Source organism: Gadus morhua, chromosome 17 (assembly GCF_902167405.1).
Source record: "Gadus morhua chromosome 17, gadMor3.0, whole genome shotgun sequence".
Taxonomy (NCBI): Eukaryota; Metazoa; Chordata; class Actinopteri; order Gadiformes; family Gadidae; genus Gadus; species Gadus morhua.
In genome coordinates, this window is record NC_044064.1 from 3,283,710 (window position 1) to 3,306,097 (window position 22,388).

General features: G+C 47.8%; 1 protein-coding gene and 1 long non-coding RNA gene across 2 annotated transcripts in view; one reads left to right on the top strand and one right to left on the bottom strand.

Annotated features, from left to right (window-relative positions):
* Positions 1-1,072: 1,072 nt before the first annotated feature.
* Positions 1,073-1,797, top strand: LOC115529637 (uncharacterized). The gene is made up of 3 exons (XR_003973597.1): positions 1,073-1,119; positions 1,206-1,250; positions 1,413-1,797. It is a non-coding gene; the product is annotated as an uncharacterized LOC115529637 (long non-coding RNA).
* Positions 1,798-10,240: 8,443 nt separating this feature from the next.
* adgra3 (adhesion G protein-coupled receptor A3) overlaps positions 10,241-22,388 on the bottom strand; it is a 38,513-nt gene continuing 26,365 nt past the window's right edge. Inside the window, exons 10-19 of the mRNA XM_030338481.1 lie at positions 22,353-22,388; positions 19,513-19,671; positions 18,782-18,928; positions 17,380-17,602; positions 16,577-16,785; positions 15,905-16,029; positions 15,217-15,340; positions 13,359-13,504; positions 12,867-12,962; positions 10,241-12,344 (exon numbers count right to left, since the gene is read on the bottom strand). The exon at positions 22,353-22,388 is cut by the window's right edge and continues 114 nt beyond it. Coding sequence (XP_030194341.1) covers positions 10,613-12,344; positions 12,867-12,962; positions 13,359-13,504; positions 15,217-15,340; positions 15,905-16,029; positions 16,577-16,785; positions 17,380-17,602; positions 18,782-18,928; positions 19,513-19,671; positions 22,353-22,388 — 2,997 coding nt within the window. The 3' untranslated portion in view covers positions 10,241-10,612. The remainder of the gene's footprint in view (positions 12,345-12,866; positions 12,963-13,358; positions 13,505-15,216; positions 15,341-15,904; positions 16,030-16,576; positions 16,786-17,379; positions 17,603-18,781; positions 18,929-19,512; positions 19,672-22,352) is intronic.

Below are 22,388 nucleotides of genomic sequence, written 5' to 3' on the forward strand. Positions count from 1 at the left end.
TATATATATATATATATATATATATATATATATATATATATAACCGATGTCTTTCGGCGTTGTGTCTTTTATCTTTGAGTGAGGCACACACAGGAGTCGAGTACTGGAGGTTTATTCTTTCAAAAGGAGACAAAAGAACACGGGCGTCACACACAATCCGGGATATCACTCTCCACTCAGCTCCGTGCATCAGCGCTCACGCTAGCTTAATATATCCTGTGACTTTCAATGAATACATGTAGATCCAACTATATAAAAACTACTCGTAGTCTTTCTAGAACTTGGCATCGTTCCCTCATCTTCGATTCGAAAATACCGTGTGTGCGTACTTAGAAAACTCTACTCCAACCTGATTGAGTAGGGTCCAGCTGCAGCCCGGGAGCACAACACCCTGGCGTGACGGAAGTACTGTGGCTGGACAGAAGTTACCTCAGATTATTTTCTATAGACAAATAAACGTATTTATCGCTTGAATTAACGTAACAAAGAAATAAAAAAATATTTCGACACGTTACTAACCATTTTTATAGCTTAGAAAAGGTTTTTTAAACGTTATTTAGCTCCGGAGAACAACACCCTGGCGTGACAACAACCCAGGCGCGACGGAAGTACACGTTCCCCTGACGATATGTTTAAGACATTTCTAAAGGCAGTCACATTCCCCTGACTTTTAGTCAAGTAGTCATGCGCTCATCACATGTCATCAGATCTGAAATATATGGAAAGTGTTTTCGAAAGTTATCATTCACTCTTAAGATACCATTGGACGCCAGTGAAATGTGCTCATTTATGACACACAATGGCCACATCAATATTTTACATGGTGACATGTGAGATAGCTGAAAATCACATAAAGCTAATCCCTTTGTAAAGGCTGCATAATTGAATAGGTAGGCCTACTTTGTAAACCACTACATTAGAGATCTCGCAGAGCAGCTTGTTCCAGGAACTTGGTTTGAGAAAACTGGACATGATATCGAGGTACATGCCTTTTTTCTCGTCTAACTTTTAAGGAATAAATCGTTTTTAGATGCGTTTCTAATATTATGTTTTACCTTCATGGTTCAGGGATTTCCACCACAGGAATATGGGAACGACTGTGGGATCTTCATGATTATGGTATACTCAGTAGCAAACTTAAAATGTACTGAACAGATATAACAACGCGTGTGAATGTTGTCACCAATTACATTTTTCCATCACAGTACGCTTGGTACCTTGCCATGGAGGCACCATTTGACTTCACTGTTGTAAGTAGACATTAAATTAAATGAATAAAGAGCTGACGATTGAAAAGATACGTTTAAAATAACGATTGGATTTTTGACATATGTAAGGTTACAACATCGAGAAATCCATACTTGTATACATATTTTATCATTGTCAATTCTTGGAATATACCCTTACTTTAGAAAGACATGCCAGTCCTTAGAAAATGGTGGTGCACAGTACTCCTTGAGAACTTCCACCTGGATGGGTATGTTTTTTTTTTAAATTTCAAATATGAATACAAACCTCAACCCCAATATGAACTAAATATGTATCATTCTTACAATCATTTCTCCTTATTTATTCAGGCACGGCAGAATGTTCGCACACTTCACAGAGGAGGCCAAACAAATGGCGGTTGGACTACTTCAACCAGTCTTCAGACTGAAGCGAAAAAGAGAAGTGAATGACGTTTCCAGTGACAGAATACAAATAATATATTGTATAGGCTTAATATTGACTTGACTGATTCTTTTGACAGTGAGTTGGAGCTGATGGCAGCATGGCAGCATTATTTGTTGAATAAATTGTGAGGAAACTTTGGTGTGGTTATTCTTCAATGTATCTTTATATCAAATTATGATGATATACTTGACAAAAAAATTAATTTGATTCTATTAGACATATTAAAACAATTACTTAATTCTAATGGTAAATTACTTAATGAGTAAAGTGTATAATAGCCTACACTCAATTGCATTCAATAATTGTCTACACACTGAACTAGTTTATTTGTCTAAATAACGTTAAAAAAAATAAGCTATAAGCTAAGCTATAAAAATGGTTACTGACATGTCATAATATTGTTTTATTATTTTAATTTTTTGGTCTAAGTTAAATAACGCAAAGAATCCTGAGGTATTTGTCTAAACGTTAAAAAACCTTTTCTAAGCTATAAAAATGGTTACTAACGTGTCGAAATATTTATTTCTTTGTTATGTTAATTCAAGCGATAAATATGTATATTTGTCTAAACAAATATACAAATATATAGAAAACGTATTTTCTATATATTTGTCTATAGAAAATAATCGGAGGTAATTTCCGGCGATAAATACGTTTATTTGTCTATAGAAAATAATCTGAGGTAACTTCCGTCCAGCCACAGTACTTCCGTCACGCCAGGGTGTTCTGTCCAGTTCTGTCACGCCAGAGTGTTGTTCTCCGGGGCTGCAGCTGGATACTATTTTGACCTGATTAGCACTTTTTCAGGGTGAAGTATGTGGAAAGGCGCAAAATTGTTTACCAGCAGGGGCGGCAGTCTCTATCGGTCGCACATGACATACCTGTGGCCAGTCTTGGTGCCAGCTATCGCTCTTGTGACAAAGAAGGAACATATTTCGGACGATATGGTGTTCCCAATTGCAACTGTAATTGTAGATATGGTAGTGGCATACCGTATCAACGTGAATTCACAGTTGGCTGATCCCATCAAGGAGATAACAGCACGCGCGGCTGAATATTTCCTCACTGAAGAGCACTTTACCAATTCTTCAGCACATTCCAATATCGTGGAAGAGGTGGACTTCTTCAACAGGGCTCTGTTGTGGTGGTGTAACAAAAATGGGATTGTCGCTCCAGGTGACACTGGCATCCGCGTCCCTCACCTGCCCGATGAGACGAAGATGGTGGGTTTAATTGCAGATCTCAATGCTCTCGGAGCCTTCAATGCCAGTCGTCGTGCCGAAGCGCAGTCAAATTTCAACAATGCTCATGCCAACTTCCTATGTGCAATCGCCAAACGTGGATCTGCCACCTCCCAGTGGTGCGCAAAGAAGACGCGGGGATTTGTGGCGGCCTCGGGCGATGACATGGTCCGCTTGGAGCGCGGAATGATTGCGGAGATGTGGCGTGTCTTTTCACTGATGGGGGTGACTGACTGGGGGGCTCTGATCAAATTTTTGACTCAAAACATGATCGAGATGGGGCTCAAAGATTGTGCCCAGGTCATGCATCAAGCAGCCAACAGTGGACACACATCTGGCATCCTCATCCATCGGGCATTAGTCGGACGCCCTGACTTCGATTGGACGCAAATCATCACTGGACTGCACACTCGGAACATGAGGCATACCGATCCCCAATTTGTCGATCACTTAGGCGAATGGTACCGAACGAAGATGTCGGAAGCGCCAGCAGACACCGCTGAAGAAGAATACGCACGCCTCGACACTGAAACCCGTGCGGAAGCACATCGACTGAATTCCGAACAACTCAGGACTCGCATTACCGTCACAAACGGACTCTTAACAACTCTCAAGGGCGAGCTCATGATCTGGAGGGGAGTGATGAAGTCGTTAAAAGAGAACCCATACCAAGTGTTCTCCCACGACCACACAGGCCAGTCTCGACAAATGCGGAACTTGGCATACCTATGCTGGAAGCTGTGCACGGATGTGATGGGAGATCACTCTTTAACATCGTACGCCGGGTTCAAGTCTGGTGGAATACCTTACATGATAGAAATCGACAAAGTGGTGGCGGATTACAAGTCCCACCTGTCTGACGATATGGACATGGAATCGCTGCAGGTGCCCCCCGCTGAACTCTCCACAGTGTATGATGACGTGGGTATTGCTGAACATTTCGTGAAGCAGGTCTGAGCATTCCGAGAACTTTTCCTCGTATGCCTCCCCGAGTGGTGCCAAATGTTCATGTGGCAGCTCATTATTTAATGACATTTTGTCTTATAAAGTATTAAGTTAAGCTGTGTAGTTTAAGATAAGTCCTCCAGTTCATAAATGACTTGAAATATTTTTAGTGTTTTTTAATAACAGTATCTTGCATTGGTGTAATTTCTTTCTTTCTTGGTATAACCAGCATTTTTTTTATTGGAGACTGGTTTAAAAATAAATAATAAAAATCAAATTTAGCTCGGCTATATATATATATATATATATATATATGTGTGTTAAACGGCGTGTCTCTCGTTTAACACTGGTTGATCACTTTAACACACACACACACACACACACACATATATATATATATATATATATATATATATATATATATATATACACAAGGTGCCTCTGAGGAAAATTCCCGCGCCAAGGGAGGACGCTCGCTGACAAGGGGCCAATTAAACATTAGTGCGCGCATGGGTGCACGCGTTGAACCAAATCTACCTGATTCAGAGTTTAACATAAATAAGGTGCAAAGGAAATGTACGAGTAAAAACGCAAAGATCGTACATCTTAATAAAGCAGTTGAAAGGCAGTATAACAATCTGTGGTTGATCACTTTAACACTTAACACTTTAAAAGGTCATGCCAATTAACAAGGAAGTAACACGACAGGTAAGAAACCGCACGTTGACGACGACCACGTGGAATGGCAACACTTTACGTCAAGCTTAAGCACCGATTAAACCCTGTATCGTTACATGTCATTGTTAGGAGCACTAGTCTAACTATTTAGAGAAGGGCATATTCTTCAAATGAAGGCGCAAGTGAAGGCATCGATTTCCAATCAAGACTAATGTGAAGACACCGTTCAAAAACGGGGACATGTTGCATGCAAAGTTGGCCAAACCAACCAATGGAAGTACAGTAAAATACAGTCCTACCAGCTGTAGAACCTCCACCATCGACTCTGGCCGAACTACTCTCAACCCTTTTCTGAGACATCTTTTTCCGAGAATGGGTTTTTAAAGCGAAAAGTAAAGTGCTTTTCCTCTCTTCTCCAGCGGGCTGCTGTGAGGCGCGTCAACGCTGGTCGGTCATATGTCGCGCGCTCAGCCCTCCGTGCAGGCTCAGCTCTTCGCGTGACCGAGCATCAGCATCCATCGGTCCTATCCTATTTATAGCATATAGGTTACACCGAAATATATTTATCAAAGATATTTCAATAGAACATCAACGCAGGTCTCGGTCAATCAAAACGTTTCTTATGCAGATAATTTTGATATGTCTAACAAAAAGATACACCTTTTATAATGTACCCTATTTGATACAGACTTTATTTATTCAAACAAAGTACCAAACCATGGGAAATAAATAACTGTACTCGGCTAATAGTATGCTTGTTCTTATCTGCAGAAAAACAGCCGACAACAGGATTAGGATGTGTTTTAATGTTCTATAGTTAGATCTTCACCGCTGAAATAAGACACATTAAGACTGGTGGACACATTCTTTATTTATCTTGTCAACCTGTTAAGGTACAAACACAGTCGAATGAATACAAATCAATGAAAACCCTTGATGCAATGAAAACAACAGAGTGAGGCAGATCAAACGACGCCTGTCTCGGAGGTGTCTACAGCTAGGAGGTGTCTGTGTATATCAAAGCACCTGTTCAGGTGAGTCTCATGGCTGGCTAGACACACAGTCGCCTGGGTGGACGACGGATGACAGTCGGGTTGAATTAATGAGGAGTCCGGTTGTACTGGCCGGATAAGGACAGTTTTACATGCCCCCTGCATTTTATGCCTTTAAATCAAGGCTCAAAACCCATCTGTACAACCTTGCCTTCCCTCCCCATTAACTATCTGACCTCTAAACTACTGCCTCTGTTGTGTGGATGTCCGGTTTCATGTCTTTTATTTGTATTTTATTCTGATGTTATTTTGCCTTCATCTTTGCCTGCTGAATGCACTATGTACAGCACTTTGGTCAGTGCAAACTGTTTTAAATGTGCTTTTATAAATACATTTGACTTACTACTTACTTTACTACATCCTTGTAGTATCGACAGTGATACAATGATTCTCTTTCTTCTGACAAATGTACTTATCGTAAGTCGCTTTGGATAAAAGCGTCTGCTAAATGCACTAAACGTAAATGTAAATTCTACAGAGGGTGATGGGACAGGATGGATGGATCATATCTGCACTCAATATGCAGCATTGTACTCATCCCCCGCCCGTCCAAGAAACATAACCTGTACTACTGTGAGGATAAATATAGTATAGTAGTACTGAATGTCTTATTTATTGTGCTTGTGTAACAATCTTTTTTCTATTGGTGTCGTCGTTGATCCTAGCCAGCCCCACTGGACGGTGTAACTCTGAACACGCAGGCGTTGAGCACGCAGCCAAACCAGGTAGAACAGACAGAACCCAGATGTACGCACTGGGTTATAGCAAAATCACCACAACACTTCCCTCAGCAGTGTGGACTAGTGTGTGTAACCAGTGTGTACACACGTTTTATGGATCAAATACGATGTCAGAACACAAAGTTAAAATCCTTTCGCTGAAGGTTAGAATATTTTTGCCCATCGCTACAGAGACAATCGAGACATGATATATGTGTGATCTTAAGCTTAAGAGACAAGTGAATAGAATAGAGAAAATCCCTGATGTATAGACCAGCATTGATGGATATACTGTATCAGTTCTCTGTACAGGTTAAAGCCATTCAACAGACTTTCCTTCAGGTTCCTCATCAATGATTCAGAGTCTGGTGTGGGCTACATAATTTACCAGCCAATATCATGCCTTTTCCCATTTTTTTAAAGTCACACTCTTCAGTAGAGCCTCAAAATATTTTTTTTTCGGTAAACTACTCAGTTGAACAATAAGGCGTACCAGTAGTGTGCATGGATAGAACCAATGTTTTCAGCACAGCCATTTTGGCTCTTCATTTCGCCACCATTCGTTCCAGTTTGGGATTCATGAAGGAGAAGCCAGCGAAAGCTGCCTGGTCCATGGTGTCGATGAGGTTCTTGTCAGCGTGAGAGAAGCGTGGCTTCTCGTTCAGGAACTCCTCGTCAAAGTTGCTGCAGTCATTTGGGCCTTTCTGCATTTCGTTGGGGAAGGGGACGGTCTTTTAGCATGCTAATTGAACCATGATGCTCGTCTGCTAGTGAAACCTATACATAATGATGTACTGCGCTCTATATATTAAGTACAATTAATATGTACCCTTAGATATGCAACATTATTTGTATAATACATAACATGTTCATTCAGAATTAATAATGATCATGTATAGGGTACAATTATGTAGAGGAACGTACCACTTTGGGCTTGAAGGGGGGATGCACCTCTCTCCGCTCCAGGGCAGGCCAGTTTATCGACATGAAGTAGCCGTGCAACTTAACGTTCCCAACCACACCCAGCCTTTGATTTGGGTCTCGTTCAAACAACCAGAAAAAGAGACACATCAAACAATGTTATTTGTTGATAGCAGCATTCCTGCGACAAAGGTGTTTTGAGGTTAAACTTTTACTGCAAAGAGAGTAGTATTATGAGGGACAATATGGCATGGATGTGCCATATTGGGCCCGTTCTAAAAAGAACGGGCCCATTGAATTGCTGATGCTAAACATCAGTAGTATGGACTTAATACTTAAGTATTTTTTCTCTGGCGGCTTGTTGTATGTCCTGCCCTGTTGTTCTAGTAGATTTAATCCGTTGGTGTTCTATATGTATATCTGTGAGCCTCTTGGCTAAATGTGGCATTTTTATACCATGTGGATTCATTCATGGGTCTCAGACTCAACTTACCTGGGGGCCGCTGGAGGTACAGTCTGGGTCAGGCTGGGCCACATCAAGTATTCCACAAAACAAAGTACCACAACTGACCCAATCTAAGTTAATGATCGGGCTATAATTAGATCATGTTGGCTATGTAATCGCTGACAGCAGGGGACATTTCATAGTGGTTGGTGGAAACCGGAACATTTAAGCGTCCTTTGGCTTTGTCGGGACTCAGGACACGCAACTCAAAATTGGGACTGTCCCGGCAAAACCGGGACATCTGGTCACCCTATCACAAGTGATAAAAAAGCATGGCAAGCGACTCAGCAAAATTGTGCATTTGACAACAACACGCGGGCCGCACTAACACTAAGCTTTGATGTCAAGTAGGGGGCCACAATATATCATCCCGCGGGCCTCAATTGGCCCCCGGGCCGCGAGTTTGAGACCCCTTATGTACACTCTACCTTTGCGGAAATAAACTAAAGTAATTCATGCAATTATTACACGGCTATCCATGCTGTTCTCTCCATCGGATTATACAACAGGGATTAGATCTTCTTTCACTCCAGATTGATAGCTTGAGGGTCAGGGACTCTTGACGCAGACAGACAGATGTGGGGTTGTCAGGACGACACGGTTCCACCACACATCTGTCTGGAGTTCCAGCTCATGGGGTTTGAGTGCACAAATCTTCGTCTGCTCATGGATATTTAGAGAAATTGTTGGCATTTTGAAAGTAGTCTGATGTACTTCCCGACAGGGTGATATTCATCATGTTTTTGCTGCCTTTAGAGCTCTGGACACAAACTATTTCTAGGTGCGAAATGTCAACGGAGGTTGTTACCAATATCATTCATGACTTGTATTAAATGTATCATTGAGAATTTAGTTCATGATTGAAGCATTTAGGTCATTTAACAGGCATCCCTCCCCTTAGTGACCAACAGTGAATTCACCTGCATATCTGCACATCATTAAGGAGCAGGTATATTCAGACTCACACACAGATGCCCACAGGAATGCAAAGGGACATTCGGGATCGGACCCACAACCCCAGGCACTAGTTTCTAGATGATTTGTATGCAGGCTGTAGGTTATATATAATGGACAGTTAATGTCGATAATAACATTCACTGCAGATGGCTACACTACAAAATATGAATCATCATTCCAGAGGGAAATGTTCATAATACATCCAGATGCTTTTTTTCAGGCAGCAGGGAGAGCGATTAGAAAAACTGTATACAGCAGAATACTTTGCCTCTGTAAACGCTGCAATGTCACCATGCAAGCCAAGATTCCCATGGAGTGAAAACCAAACTGGAGCAGAAACAATGAAGCCAGTTGTTTTCCAACATTAAAGCTGTCCTGACACATCTGAATGTTCGACGTTTTGTAGTGTTAGCTTTTTCTACATTCAAAGAACACGACATAACCTAGAAATCCAATACAGTATTGATTCCCCCTCCTTCATGTAATCTTAAGGCAATAACCAGCAACCCACCAAGCCAATAGACCGTAAAACACAAAGCCTGCCGCTAGCAACACAGATAATTGATCGGCTCTCCGCTTGACATGCTGCAGTTAACAAAAGACACAAAGAAAACCCAGAACCTTATCATTATTTCAAGATCACTCTTCTCCCAACTGCAAGTTATGACAGACTGCCGCCCATTCATAATTCAGAGGTCTTATTACAGCACGCCGTAGCCCCAGTCGCTGGGGCGGTCAGTGTCCCGGTGAAGGATGCTCTCTTTATCAGAGGGTAGAAGCATCGGGCCACCCTGTTACCTTCAAACAGGCTACTGTAGGGATGAGGCGCCACCCCTGGGAGGAGCTCATGATGCTGATTATGGGCGCTGGCAGGCCTACGGACCGATGTTTAACCGAAGGAGCCGCACCGTGTTCGCCCCTACTGTTAGTCCTGTTATAAAGGCCTGAAACGGTAGGGTTAGGTAGGGAAACAATAGACAGGCGCAGTTTCCCAGGTACATTACGTTATGTAAATTAACATATCTACACAGATTATTACTATAAAGAAACATTCAACACTATACGAAAGCATCAGCCACCCTTATATTGTTTTCCATGACTGAAAAAAAACTTTTCAAAAAGTATTTTACAAGATTATATCAGTGCACACTGCTCCAAAATAATCCATTATAGACCAAGATGACACCTGTAACGTGAATACGGACATAGTTCGGCTGTATGTATCACTCAGTTTTCACATCCTACTATTAGGATCACCACACACACACACACACACACACACACACACACACACACACACACACACACACACACACACACACACACACACACACACACACACACACACACACACACACACACACACACACACACACACACGTTGTCGTGGAACCTGAAGGCGTTTCAGTGCTTTTTGTTTTGTTTCAATAAATATAAAAAACGGCACCAATTACCGGCAGCGATAATTCTTTAAAACTCAGCAGCTGCGTCTCACCCTCTGCTCATGTTGATCAACCCGGAGGGGACGTAGGAACGAAGGAAGAGGAGTTCACATGGAACTTTGGGTTTATTTTACGGCAGAACTACAACAAAAACATAAAAGGTATGCCCAAAGGTGGATATTTACAGGGCTGCCACAGCATTTACACCGCGCAGTTCTTTTGTTCGACACAACTCAAAAACCGTGTAACTCTTGGGATTAATTATATAAAAATAGACCCTTTACAAAAAAAATGGTTATTCATCGACTCGGCAACGATCTGAAAAAGGATATCACTTGGTGTCCAATAATTATTTTCTTTTTTTCCATAACAAAAACAAAACTATACAATCTGGAAATCTCTACAAAAGAAAAAACTATAAACTTCACAGTTGAGAGGAGGAGCTCTTGGTGCAGTCTGTCGGCGTGGAAACCCCCCGCTACACGGTAGTTTCGTGTTTCCATAAGCCCGTCTTGATGCCCGGCGTGCTGTCCGTGTTCAGCAGCAGCGCCACCTGCTCCCTCCTCGTCCCGTTCTGCCCCGTCACCAGGTTCAGCCCGTACCACTTGGGCTGGCCCTCCAGGTCCGACCGGGTGGGCGTGGCCAGCCCGCCTGCGTCTTTACTCGAACCCGAGCCGGCGGCGGCGGCGGGGTCGGTGGCGTCCGGGGTCGCCGTCGCCGTCTGCTGTTCGCTCTCCGGCGCCGGCGGGCTTCCCGCCCCGCCCCCCGGCGACATCGACACCCCCGCCTTCCCGCCCTCACCGGCACCATCGCCTCCCTCCCCACCGCATCCCAAACCACCTCCTCCGACGATGACGACGACACCGTTCGCCAGCGGCGGCGAAGCCCCCGGCGCCGCCTTGTCCGTGGGGCGCCCGCGGCGCGGCAGGCTGGCGCTGTCGCTGCTGTCGGGCTGCAGCTGGCTCTGGTGGCGCTCGCGGTACGCCATGTAGGCGGCCCTGCGGCTGTTCCTGGCCGCCACGTCGTAGTGGTGGTGGTGGCTGCGGCTGCGGGCGGCGCTCTGCACGCTGCCCTCCACGCTGGTCGGCACGTCGTAGGCGTACTCCCGCAGCACCGTGAGCCGGCTGGCGCGGTGGGCCCGCGCGCGGTTCTTGTGGTGCCGCGCCGCCGCCGCCCCCGCCCCCGCGTGCCCGTTGCCCATGGCGACGACCCCCCCGACGAGCGGCGGGTTGGGGCGGAACTGCGCCTCCACGGGCGCGACGTGCATCTTGATGTCGTTGTCCAGCGAGTGCTCCGTCAGGCTGTTGTCCAGGAGGAGGAGGGCGGGCGACGGAGCAGACGGAGCCGACGCCCCCGCCACGGCCGTCCCCCCGGCGGGCTTCCCCAGCTGGGCCGCCTCGGCGTGCAGGTTGGTCAGCTTGCTGCCCTGCGGCGTGGGCCGCGCGCCGACCGCCGTCGCCGCCGCGCTGCGGTTGGTGCAGGACGAGTCGGCGCCGCTGCTCTGCCCGCAGCGGGACGGCTCGCCGCTGGTCCCGCGCCGCAGCGACCCGGCCGTGGAGCTTGCCGCCGCCGCCGCCGCCGCCGTGCCCGGCGCGGGCAGCAGCGCGTCCTCCCGGCGGGCCGAGTACGCCCGGCGCCCCGAGCAGCAGGCCTGCGCCCAGTAGCGCCGCATGTCCAGCCGGTTGATGCAGTGGTGCGCCGTCATGAAGGCCGCCAGCGCCAGCGCCGTGACGCCAAACAGGCAGGTGAAGGCCAGGTCCACCGGGTACTCCTGGGACACCGACATGGCGGCGAACACCCACAGGGCGCCGTACAGCGCCAGCGCGCCCGCCGCGCCCGCCAGCTGGGCCGGGAAGGTGTGCTCGTTCTCCAGGGCGGAGACCGCCACGGGGAAGGGCTGGGCGGACGCCGAGGCCCCGCCCATCGCCATCGCCATCCCGCGGGGGCCGTCCGACGCCGGGAGGCGGACGGCGAGGGGGAGGCGGAGCTGGGCGCCGCCGCTGGCGTGCCGGTCGCCGCCACCGCCGCCGCCGGAGCCCAGACGCTCCTCCTCCTCCTCGTCCTCGCCCAGCTCCCGGAGCTCGTAGCGGCGCTCCGGGTGGCGGTGGAGCTGCAGCAGGATGCTGAGGAAGTACATGCAGTCCACGAACACGATGAAGCCCACCGGGCCGTAGAAGGCCCCGATGCTGGGCTCCCACGCCATCCAGCAGCTACACACAGGGAACATCGTTAGCATTATTAATAACTCCACACGTTATGTCTTCCCAGAACAACAAACAACGTACTAGCATCATTTAATTTGTGTGTTGGTTTGTGTCAGGGAAACTTTGGGATAATTATAAATTGTTTACTGTCCAGAAACAACGCTGCCTCAGGACGGATAAACAAACTGGTTTACTTTGTTATTGTCGCCAAAAACAGGCCCACACATTGCAGGGGACTACTTACTATGGCACGGTCTACGGCTATGTCCAGGTTAGTTAAAGCTAGGAGCTTGTTGAAATATAACACGTTGGACTTTAAAATACTACACGTCACCTTTTCAAATTCGTTTTAATGAAAGGGAGATTTGGCATCGTTTAATTTGTGTGTTGGTTTGTGTTAGGGGAACTTTAGGGATAATTATTAATGAATCACTTTCCACAAACAATTCTGGCTCAGGACAGAAAAACGACCTTATTTCCCGTGATATTATTGCCAGAAATGTCAAAACTTTGCAGTGGACTACTTACTACGGCGCATTGATCCGACTGCCATAGTTTTTGATGTTGGCTGCTGCTGTGATGCCGCAAACGATAATGGGTATCCCTCCGCCAATTAAGTAGAACCTGTCAAAACAAAAACAAGAGAAGAGGTAGTGAGTTGAAGAAGCATTTCAGATTCAGCACTTTAGAAGGTTGAACTAGCAGGAAGGTAACAAAATAACGACGTTGACTGAAACTAGGTGCCAACACTGACACCCGGTGGACAAATGATTATTGCCGCTAAACACAACAGAGAAATTACTGTGTCTGAAGTATTATTTGTGCACCAATGTACGATCCTTACTCATTTGAATGTGATTATAAATATAAATGAAATATTGAAAAAGTATTTAGATGAAAAAAATTGTTTAACACCAATGTTAAGAAGGGTAAGACAACCAGCATTATAACATGTTGGTTGAACTCTGAGGCAGCTAGCGTCTTAGCTTGTTAGCGTAGCGACAGACACGGGCTCCCTACCTGAGCATGGGTCGGGGGGGAGGGGGCGGCTCGTCCAGCTCTTCGTAGCGCTTGGCCTTGCGGGTCACCTGCTTGTAGATGTTGCGCGCCGTCACCCCCACCCAAAGGGTGGTGGCCAGGGTGGAGTAGTGCAGCAGGATCCCCACCTGGGGAGGGAAGGAGGACGCTCAAGCGGTCAACAAATGACTCTCTCTCGTAAAATAAATCCAAAGTTCCACGTGAACTCTTTCCTCGTGAAACACGTTCCCTCTGGGATGATCGACAACATGAGCAGAGGGTGAGACACAGCTGCTGAGCTTTTAGAGAACTATCACTGCTGAAACAACAAAAAAACACTACGACGCCTCGAGGTTCCCCCCCCCTCTGTCTCTCCCTCGCTCTCCCTCCCTCGCTCTCCCTCCCTCCCTCTCTCTCTCTCTATCCCTCTCTCCCTCCCTTGCCCCCTCTCTCGCCCCCTCTCTCTTTCTCCCCATCTCCCTCCCACCCTCTCTCTTTCTCCCCATCTCCCTCCCACCCTCTCTCTTTCCTCCCATCTCCCTCCCACCCTCTCTCTTTCTCCCCATCTCCCTCCCACCCTCTCTCTTTCTCCCCATCTCCCTCCCACCCTCTCTCTTTCTCCCCATCTCCCTCCCACCCTTTCTCTTTTATATGCTTCAACGGTCTCCAGTGAACATTTAAATTATCAAACAATATATTGATTCTTTTTTTTTTCTGTAGCCATCACTTTGGATCCAAAAAGCTTGTTTACTCCACCCACCCACAGCCCATCAACCAAGGGACTTATCTTTGAAATGTGGGAAACACAAAGGAGGGAATGTCTCGGATTCAACCGAAGTGACGGCGGGTGTGAAACAGGTTTAAGTATTTAAGTGTTCAAATCGGGGTTGGAATAACTTTTACTCTGCAGGGAAAGTTTGGGGAGAAATGTTCCCCAAAACCCTTGAGGCAGAATGTAAGAAAATAGAGAAGAAGACAAAAGAAAACGCCAAACTCTCTCCGCCGCGCCATGGCTACGGTGGGATAAGTAAGAGATGGAGCGAGCGAGCAGGAAGGAGCCAGGAACCCTTCAGCGACAACCGAGGGGGAGACAAAGCCGGCATCTCCTCCCTCCCTCTCCCCTCCAGCCCTCCCTCTCCCCCCTCCCTCACTTTCTCTAACCTCCTTCCCTCCCTCCTCCCCCCCACTCTCTCTAAATCTTGTTCTCCTCTCTCTCACTCTAAATCTTGTTCTCCTCTCTCTCTCTCACTCTTGTTCTCCTCTCTCTCTCTCACTCTTGTTCTCCTCTCTCTCACTCTTGTTCTCCTCTCTCTCACTCTTGTTCTCCTCTCTCTCACTCTTGTTCTCCTCTCTCTCTCTCTCTTGTTCTCCTCTCTCGTTCTCCTCTCTCTCTCTCTCTCTCTCTCTCTCTCTCTCTCTCTCTCTCTCTCTCTCTCTCTCTCTCTCTCTCTCTCTCTCTCTCTCTCTCTCTCTCTCTCTCTCTCTCTCTCTCTCTCTCTCTCTCTCTCCTCCAAACGTCTCCCCCCCTCCTACCCATTCCTGGGTGGGGTTGATGAACTGAGACCAGGGTGGGGTTCTGGGTGGGGTTGATGAACTGAGAGCAGGGAGGGTTCTGGGTGGGGTAACGGGTGGGGTTACGGTTGGGGTTCTGGGTGGGGTTGCTGAACTGAGAACATCGAGGGTTCTGGCTGGGGTTACGGTGGGGGTCTGGGTGGGGTTACGGTTGGGGTTCTGGGTGGGGTTGCTGAACTGAGAACAGGGAGGGTTCTGGCTGGGGTTACGGTGGGCGTCTGGGTGGGGTTCAGGGTGGTGTTCTGGGTGAGGTTACGGTTGGGGTACTGGGTGGGGGCGCTGTGCTCACCGCCTGGCACACGCTGATGTAGCGCGTCTGGTTGATGCCGCCGATGAAGACTCCGCAGGTGAGGAAGATGTGGAGGCAGAGGTTGACCAGCATGTGCCAGAACTTACGGCTGACGCGCACCGACCTGATGGGAGGAGACCAGCAGGGTTAAACCACTGTGGGGCCGGACGGGGCTTCAGGGTCGGAGGTCGGAGGTCGAGAGTGGGGTTGACAGTAGAACAGCTTAACAGTCATCATGGGTTAAGGGATAAAGAATAATTGGGGTAGAACTTAAGTGAATATGATCTATAATTTATTTTATATTCTAATATTTGGTGTGAGGATCTCTGTTTGTCTGTATATTTCTAACAAGATTAGAAACATAGTTAGAAATATACTGTCTATTTGATAAATGAACTAGTGATCTTCTGAATTGGTATATAACCCTTAAGCACATTTCAAAGATTGCTAAAATAAGGATATTCAGCGCCACACACTAGTTATCTGAGAGTGCATTTGTTTGAAAAAGGGAAAGTTATACTAAACTAATGTAAAAAAAAAAAGTTGACTATAAATAAAAACCACTAGCTTATCAATCACCATTAACTGCTATTTCCATACCAAAGCATTTCTACTGATCTTTTACTGAAGAATCCCATTGGGCCAAACCTCGCCCATAGAGACTCAAAGGTGTGGGGGGGGGGTGTACCTGTGGTGGTGGACGTAGCTGATGATGATGGTGAGCATGCAGACTAGCAGCACCAGCCCCGTGGCGTAGGTGACCGGGTGAAGGGGCTGGATGCTGGGGGAGAAGAGCTCCACACTGCTCAGGTCCTGGGGGAGGGGGGGTGGAAGAGGAGGGGGGGGGGGGAAGAGAGAGAGAGAGAGAGAGAGAGAGAGAGAGAGAGAGAGAGAGAGAGGACAGAGAGAGAGAGGACAGAGAGAGAGAGGACAGAGAGAGAGAGAGAGAGAGAGAGAGAGAGAGAGAGAGAGAGAGAGAGAGAGAGAGAGAGAGAGAGAGAGAGAGAGAGAGAGAGAGAGAGAGAGAGAGAGAGAGAGAGAGAGAGAGAGAGAGAGAGAGAGAGAGAGAGAGAGAGAGAGAGAGAGAGAGGTTTAGTTAGGACTGTCGTTATGACAACGCCACTGTGATGTACACATGACTTCAGAGGTTTTTTCTCACATTTGTTTAAAGGCATACAGAGATTCAAAAATCAAAAACAAAGAGGTAGGAGGTAATAAGTCTTCCACATACAGTGCAGTCCGCCAACAGTAACACACGCATAACACCTGAGCCCACCAACCACCCAGACCCAACCCGATTGGACCAGAGAGTCTCCAAACCCCGCCCCCCCCCCCCCCCAACCCCAGGGCCAATCCCCACCATGAGCAGGCCGTAGTTCCCGAGGGCGTCGCAGGAGATGGTGGTGAAGTTGTCGTGGTGGGACAGCAGCCGGCAGCCCTCGCTCTGCCAGCCCCCCCGGCCCCCCGCCGCGCTGGCGTTCCAGAAGGCCGCCGTGGCGTCCGAGCCGCGGGCGAAGCGGCGCAGCGTGACGTTGACCGGCGAGCGCAGGCCGTGCTGGGGGACGCCGTCTGCGAGGGGGGGGGGGGGGGGGGGGGGGGGGGATGATGTCAAGGTGAAGATTAAAAAGATGGAGTCAGCTGTTTGGGTTGGAGGTTGCGTTGATTTTCCTGCATTTGTGTAGAGTCTGATGTACTGTATGTTCTGTTTGGGGCAGGATGTTGTACTGTACAGGCTGTTGTGTTTAGACTCCTGGTTAAAAAAGGTACCGGGGGTTCGATGCCCGATACCGACAGTCTACCCTGTAGGCACCCATGAGCAAGATGTTCTGACCCCCCCCACCTGCTCCTTAATAACATCTGCTCTGTCTGAATCAGTGTGATAAATAACAATATTAAAAACGAGACAGGCTTTAACGTTGTCCCAAAAAATGGAGGAATTTAACAAAGTTCTTGCACTCAGAGGCGTAAAGCAAGATCCATCTACACCTGAAAAAAAAATTGGGACACCCTTTATCATATCATCAGAGCCCGACCGAACCGATATATCGGTTCGCCGTTTTTCGCTAATCTTTTACTCCCTAATATCGGAAATGGCATGGGGCCTAAAATCGGTCGGGCTCTCACCGTGACATCATCATTATCCGCCAATCATTCTCCACTGACCTATCTTGGCCATGACCACGGGTGTGGCCACGCTCCGCTTCTTCCCGCCGTCGGCCAATAGCGTGGAGTTCCCCGTGGACGGGAAGAACTTGCCGTTGCGGAATGCCAACAGGTAGAACTTGAAGTTTGCAATGGAGTCGTCAGTCTGCCCGGCGACAGCAGCGGCAGCCGGTGATTGGAGGAGAGAGGACGGGAGCTGCAGGGATGCTTCCAGTACCGTGTTCTGGGGAAAGAGTTACAAAAATGGATGATAATTAAAGCTGCACTATGTACGTTTCCCAGTAAGCAGCCTCTAGTGGCTGGAGGTGGAGCTGCAGCCATCGCTGTGAACAATTCCCTAGATGGATTCACTCTGTGATGGGCAAGTTGTATCCTTGTGAAACTTTCTAGTTTGTATTATTTTTTTAAAGCGTAAATAGCTACAGTAGAAAACGTACATAATGCAGGTTTAAAACAAAACTGATGATTTCTGACGAGTCGAAATGTCTACACCCCTGAAAAGTGTCACTTAAAAACTTTACAAAACTAAATGTTTTTCTGCTTGCACAAAGGGTAACAGCGTCTGGATAGAAATATTGAAGAAGCTTCCCTCAGTTCCAACAGAAATGTCAACAGTGAGAAAAACAAACAACTTGATTAATGCCGGTCATTAAGGTACATCTGATACCAGCTGTCAACTTTCTAAATGTAACAGCTTTGTTTCCAGACACTGGCGAGAAAGGCAGTAAGTAACCACTCTGGCTAACGTTTATATATATATATATATATATATATATATATATATATATATATATATATATATATATATGAATACATCTACACACAGCTGTCTACTTATTAATTCCTCATTGTGTTGCATTATGTAAGATCATCCAAAACCTCTGAATCTCCATTTAGAGGGAACAGAGCAGAAACACGATCGTAATGAGGGCCGCTTTCATCGCAAACTCAGAACAGATTAACGGCGGTTTCAACACCAAGGCCGTTCTCACGATAGGGACATGATAGTGAAGCTAGTGAAGGTGATAATGATGGTTTACTGAAAAGTAGCACTTCACATTAACTGCATTTAAGCATCGGTTCAAGAGTATAAACTAAAGACATAAAAAAATTTCCTACAAAAACACAGCATAGGAAATTTGGAAAATCAACGACTGTTCGTATAATATACTATTTCTCCTTATTTATCCAAGTATAAAACACATGTCAAAGTGACGATTATGACGAAGATGACGATGAAGACAACGATGACGACGAAGACGACAATGGCGACGAAGACGACGATGAAGATAAAGACGACGATGATGATGAAGACGACAACGACGACGACAATGATGAAGACGACGATGACGACGACGACGACGACGAAGAGCGCGCCAGCCCCCCCGTTAGCCCCGCCCACCTTGTGCAGGATGCTGGCGAAGGCGTTGGTGGCGTTGCACTTGAAGGTGAGCTGCTCCAGCCCGGGCTTCTGGAAGAGGACGCACGCCATGCCGCTCCACTCGCCCGCCCGCACCGGGTGCACCTCCAGGGCGATGTTGGGGGACGTCTGGGGGTGGGGGGGGGGGACACAGAGTCACGCTCAGATCACGGTTCGTTGTCGCTCTGATCGGTGTCGTTTTTCTACTTTTAAATTTTATCGGAAGACTTCCTCGTTTCCTAATCGGGAATTGCGTTCTTCAACGAGATACATTGATCGAATAAAACACATTGATAAATTAATACATAATTAAATAGCACTGCGTGGGAATGAATGTCCACTCAACCTTACTTCGTTCAGCCATTTGTAGAGAACATTAACAGATTTAAACATGAATAAATACATGCATAAAATAGCTCCGTGGGGTAATAAACATACAAAATCTTACTTCAATCAATCATTTGAATAAATACATTAAAAGAATAAATACATAAAAAACTATATGAATAAAAAGCACTGTGTCTGAATAAATGTCCACGAGGTTTAGTTAATTCAATTATTTGAAAATTGAATAAATTTTGTTTCCACCTACAAAAAAAAGTGTAGGTGGATTACTGCATAAAATTAACTGTTTTTCCCTTTTCCTGTCCAGTGTATGTGTTGTATATGGGGTTGAGGGCGGAGCTTGGGGGGGCGTGTTAAGAGGGACTGACCAATGAGAAGGCCTGCGCGTTGACCACCAGGTTGGCTGCGATCCTCTGCAGGCAGGAGACCACCCGCGTGCAGGCGCGGGCGTCGCGCTGGGCCAACCACAGCACCCTGTCGTCTGCAAGCATCAGGTTACTGGCCATGCTCACCATCACCTCACCCAGCTGAGGGGGGGAGGGGGGGGAGGAGGGGAGGGAGAGGATGAGGGGAGGGAGGGGAGAGAGGGGAGCGGAGGGGAGGGAGGGGAGAGAGGGGAGAGGAGGAGAGAGGAGGGGAGAGAGAGTGATAGGGAGAGGGAGTAGAGTGAGGGAGGGAGAGGGGAGAGGAGGTGAGGAGGGGAGGGAGAGGATGAGGGGAGGGAGGGGAGAGAGGGGAGAGGAGGGGAGAGTGATAAGGAGAGGGAGTAGAGTGAGGGAGGGAGGGGAGGTGAGGAGGGGAGAGGAGAGGAGGGGAGGGAGAAGAGTGAGGGAGGGAGGGGAGAGAGGGGAGAGGAGGGAGGAGGGAGGAGGAGAGGAGGGGAGGGAGAAGAGTGAGGGAGGGAGGGGAGAGAGGGGGAGAGGGAGAAGAGTGAGGGAGGGAGGGGAGAGAGGGGGAGAGGGAGAAGAGTGAGGGAGGGAGGGGAGAGAGGGGGAGAGGGAGAAGAGTGAGGGAGGGAGGGGAGAGAGGGGAGAGGAGGAGAGGAGGGAGGAGGGGAGAGTGATAAGGAGAGGGAGTATAGTGAGGGAGGGAGGGGGGAGAGGAGGTGAGGAGGGGAGGGGAGGAGAGGAGGGGAGGGAGAAGAGTGAGGGAGGGAGGGGAGAGAGGGGAGAGGAGGGGGAGAGGGAGAAGAGTGAGGGAGGGAGGGGAGAGGAGGAGAGGAGGGAGGGGAGGAGGGGAGAGTGATAGGGAGAGGGAGAAGAGTGCGGGAGATGGAAGAGGGAGGGAGGGAGGGGAGGTATGAAGGGAGAGAGGGAAAAGGGGATGAGGGAGAGGAGAGAGAGGAGGGATGGAGGGAGAGGAGAGAAATGGAGGGAGTAAGATGGAGAGAGAGGGAGAGGGAGGGAGGGAGGGAGGGAGGGAGGGAGGGAGGGAGGGAGATAGAGAAGGGTTAAACAAAGGGTCTAGTATACACAGATGGAGATTACTTTATGGATCCTGGAGGAAATTAGTTTCAAGAGAAATATGATTTATGTATCAAATATGCATCTAACCAACAAAATGTGATAAAATATGCTAAATGTAACAAGCAGAGAAAAGTTAGTAGGAGACACTAAAGTGTCTCAGGTTTACTGCAGGAGTATCGCACACTTCACCTGGATATGATTACCAATTAAAACGGCTTGGTTCAACGTGACCGAGTTCAACTGACGGCACAGACTGCAGACTCCCTACCTGCTCCTTCACGGCTTCATAAACCCCTACCCCTGCACTCTGAGTCACTCTCGATGAAAGTGTTCAACCACTCAACAGTAAACAGTACACAGTGAACCCCAACGCTGTGATGCCTCCAGGCTAAGACCAAACCAGCTCTTATCCGTGTGTTCCGTTGTCACCATGAACCGATGCGTAATAACTGCAATTGTCGACGACACACGTCGATAAGGGGAGTCCATGTATGGCGGGTAACCGCGGTAACAAGAACAGCCACCAACGGAGGGGAGAACGCCATTGGTGGGGACGGGCGTGGGACGGTAGGCAGAGCCCACATCAATCAGAGGGCCCCAGCCTTAAGCAGGGGCTTAAGGCTAGGGACTAAGCAGTCCCTAGCTTAAGGCTAGGGACTGCAAGGGGAGACTATGCAGTTCTGTGGGTGTTTGTGTGAAGGCATGAATCCGTGTGTGTGTGTAGTTATGTGTGTGTTTGCATATGTGGGTAGGCATACGTGTTTGAGTGTGTGTGAAGGCCTGCGTGTGTGTGTGTGTGTGTGTGTGTATGAAGGCCTGCGCGTGTGTGTATGTATGAAGGCCTGCGCGTGTGTGTGTATGTATGAAGGCCTGCGCGCGCGTGTGTGTGTGTGTGTGTGTGTGTGTGTGTGTGTGTGTGTGTGTGTGTGTGTGTGTGTGTGTGTGTGTGTGAAGACAAACATGTGTGTGTGTGTGTAGGAATGTGTGTGTGGCGCGGCGAGCACTTGAAAGAAGCGATTTAAGTCCTCCTTCGCCTCGAATGTCAATATTTGAATGTAATCCCACTGTTACACACGGCTGAGTTTATACTATACGTTCAAATGAGTGCGTCAATCAAGACAGGAGGGAAGCAACCTACGCTCAAAGGACATACGGGTGGGAAGGTAACCCCACACCAGAGGACCCTCCCCCTGGTTTCACCGGAGGTTTCAGACCCAGCCAGGTGCACCCGACAACAAACGCAAGAGAAAAAATCCCAACACACTGACCGTCATCTACTCGCCACCTGTGTCCCTCCCTCCCTCCCTCCCTCCCACCCTCCCACCCCCATGTCCCCTCCTCCCCGTTCATATTAGATCGTATCTCTTCCACGCTCACATTGTGATTCTTGACCAGGGTTTCTCTGGCCGGAACAAAGCGCCTTTGTCTCAGCGGATTGAGCAGGACCTAGGTCTCTCCACCGTGCGGATATTAAATCTCAACACCAACACAAAGATCCATTGTGGTCTGCGGAGACTCCACAAGGTACTCGAATCTCTGCCTCCTTTCACTCCATCTCCTTCTTTTTTGTTGCTGTTGCCCCAATTAAACCAGGGAGCAAATTCACTGTGACTATCTCCACGTTATAAACTTGAACTAATCAAAGAGCGTTTGGCCTGTGTGTGTGTGTGTGTGTGTGTGTGTGTGTGTGTGTGTGTGTACGTGTTTGTATGTGTACGTGTGTTAGAGTGTGTGATGCTCACGTCTTTGAACTTCTCGGCGAACTTGGAGAACTTCTC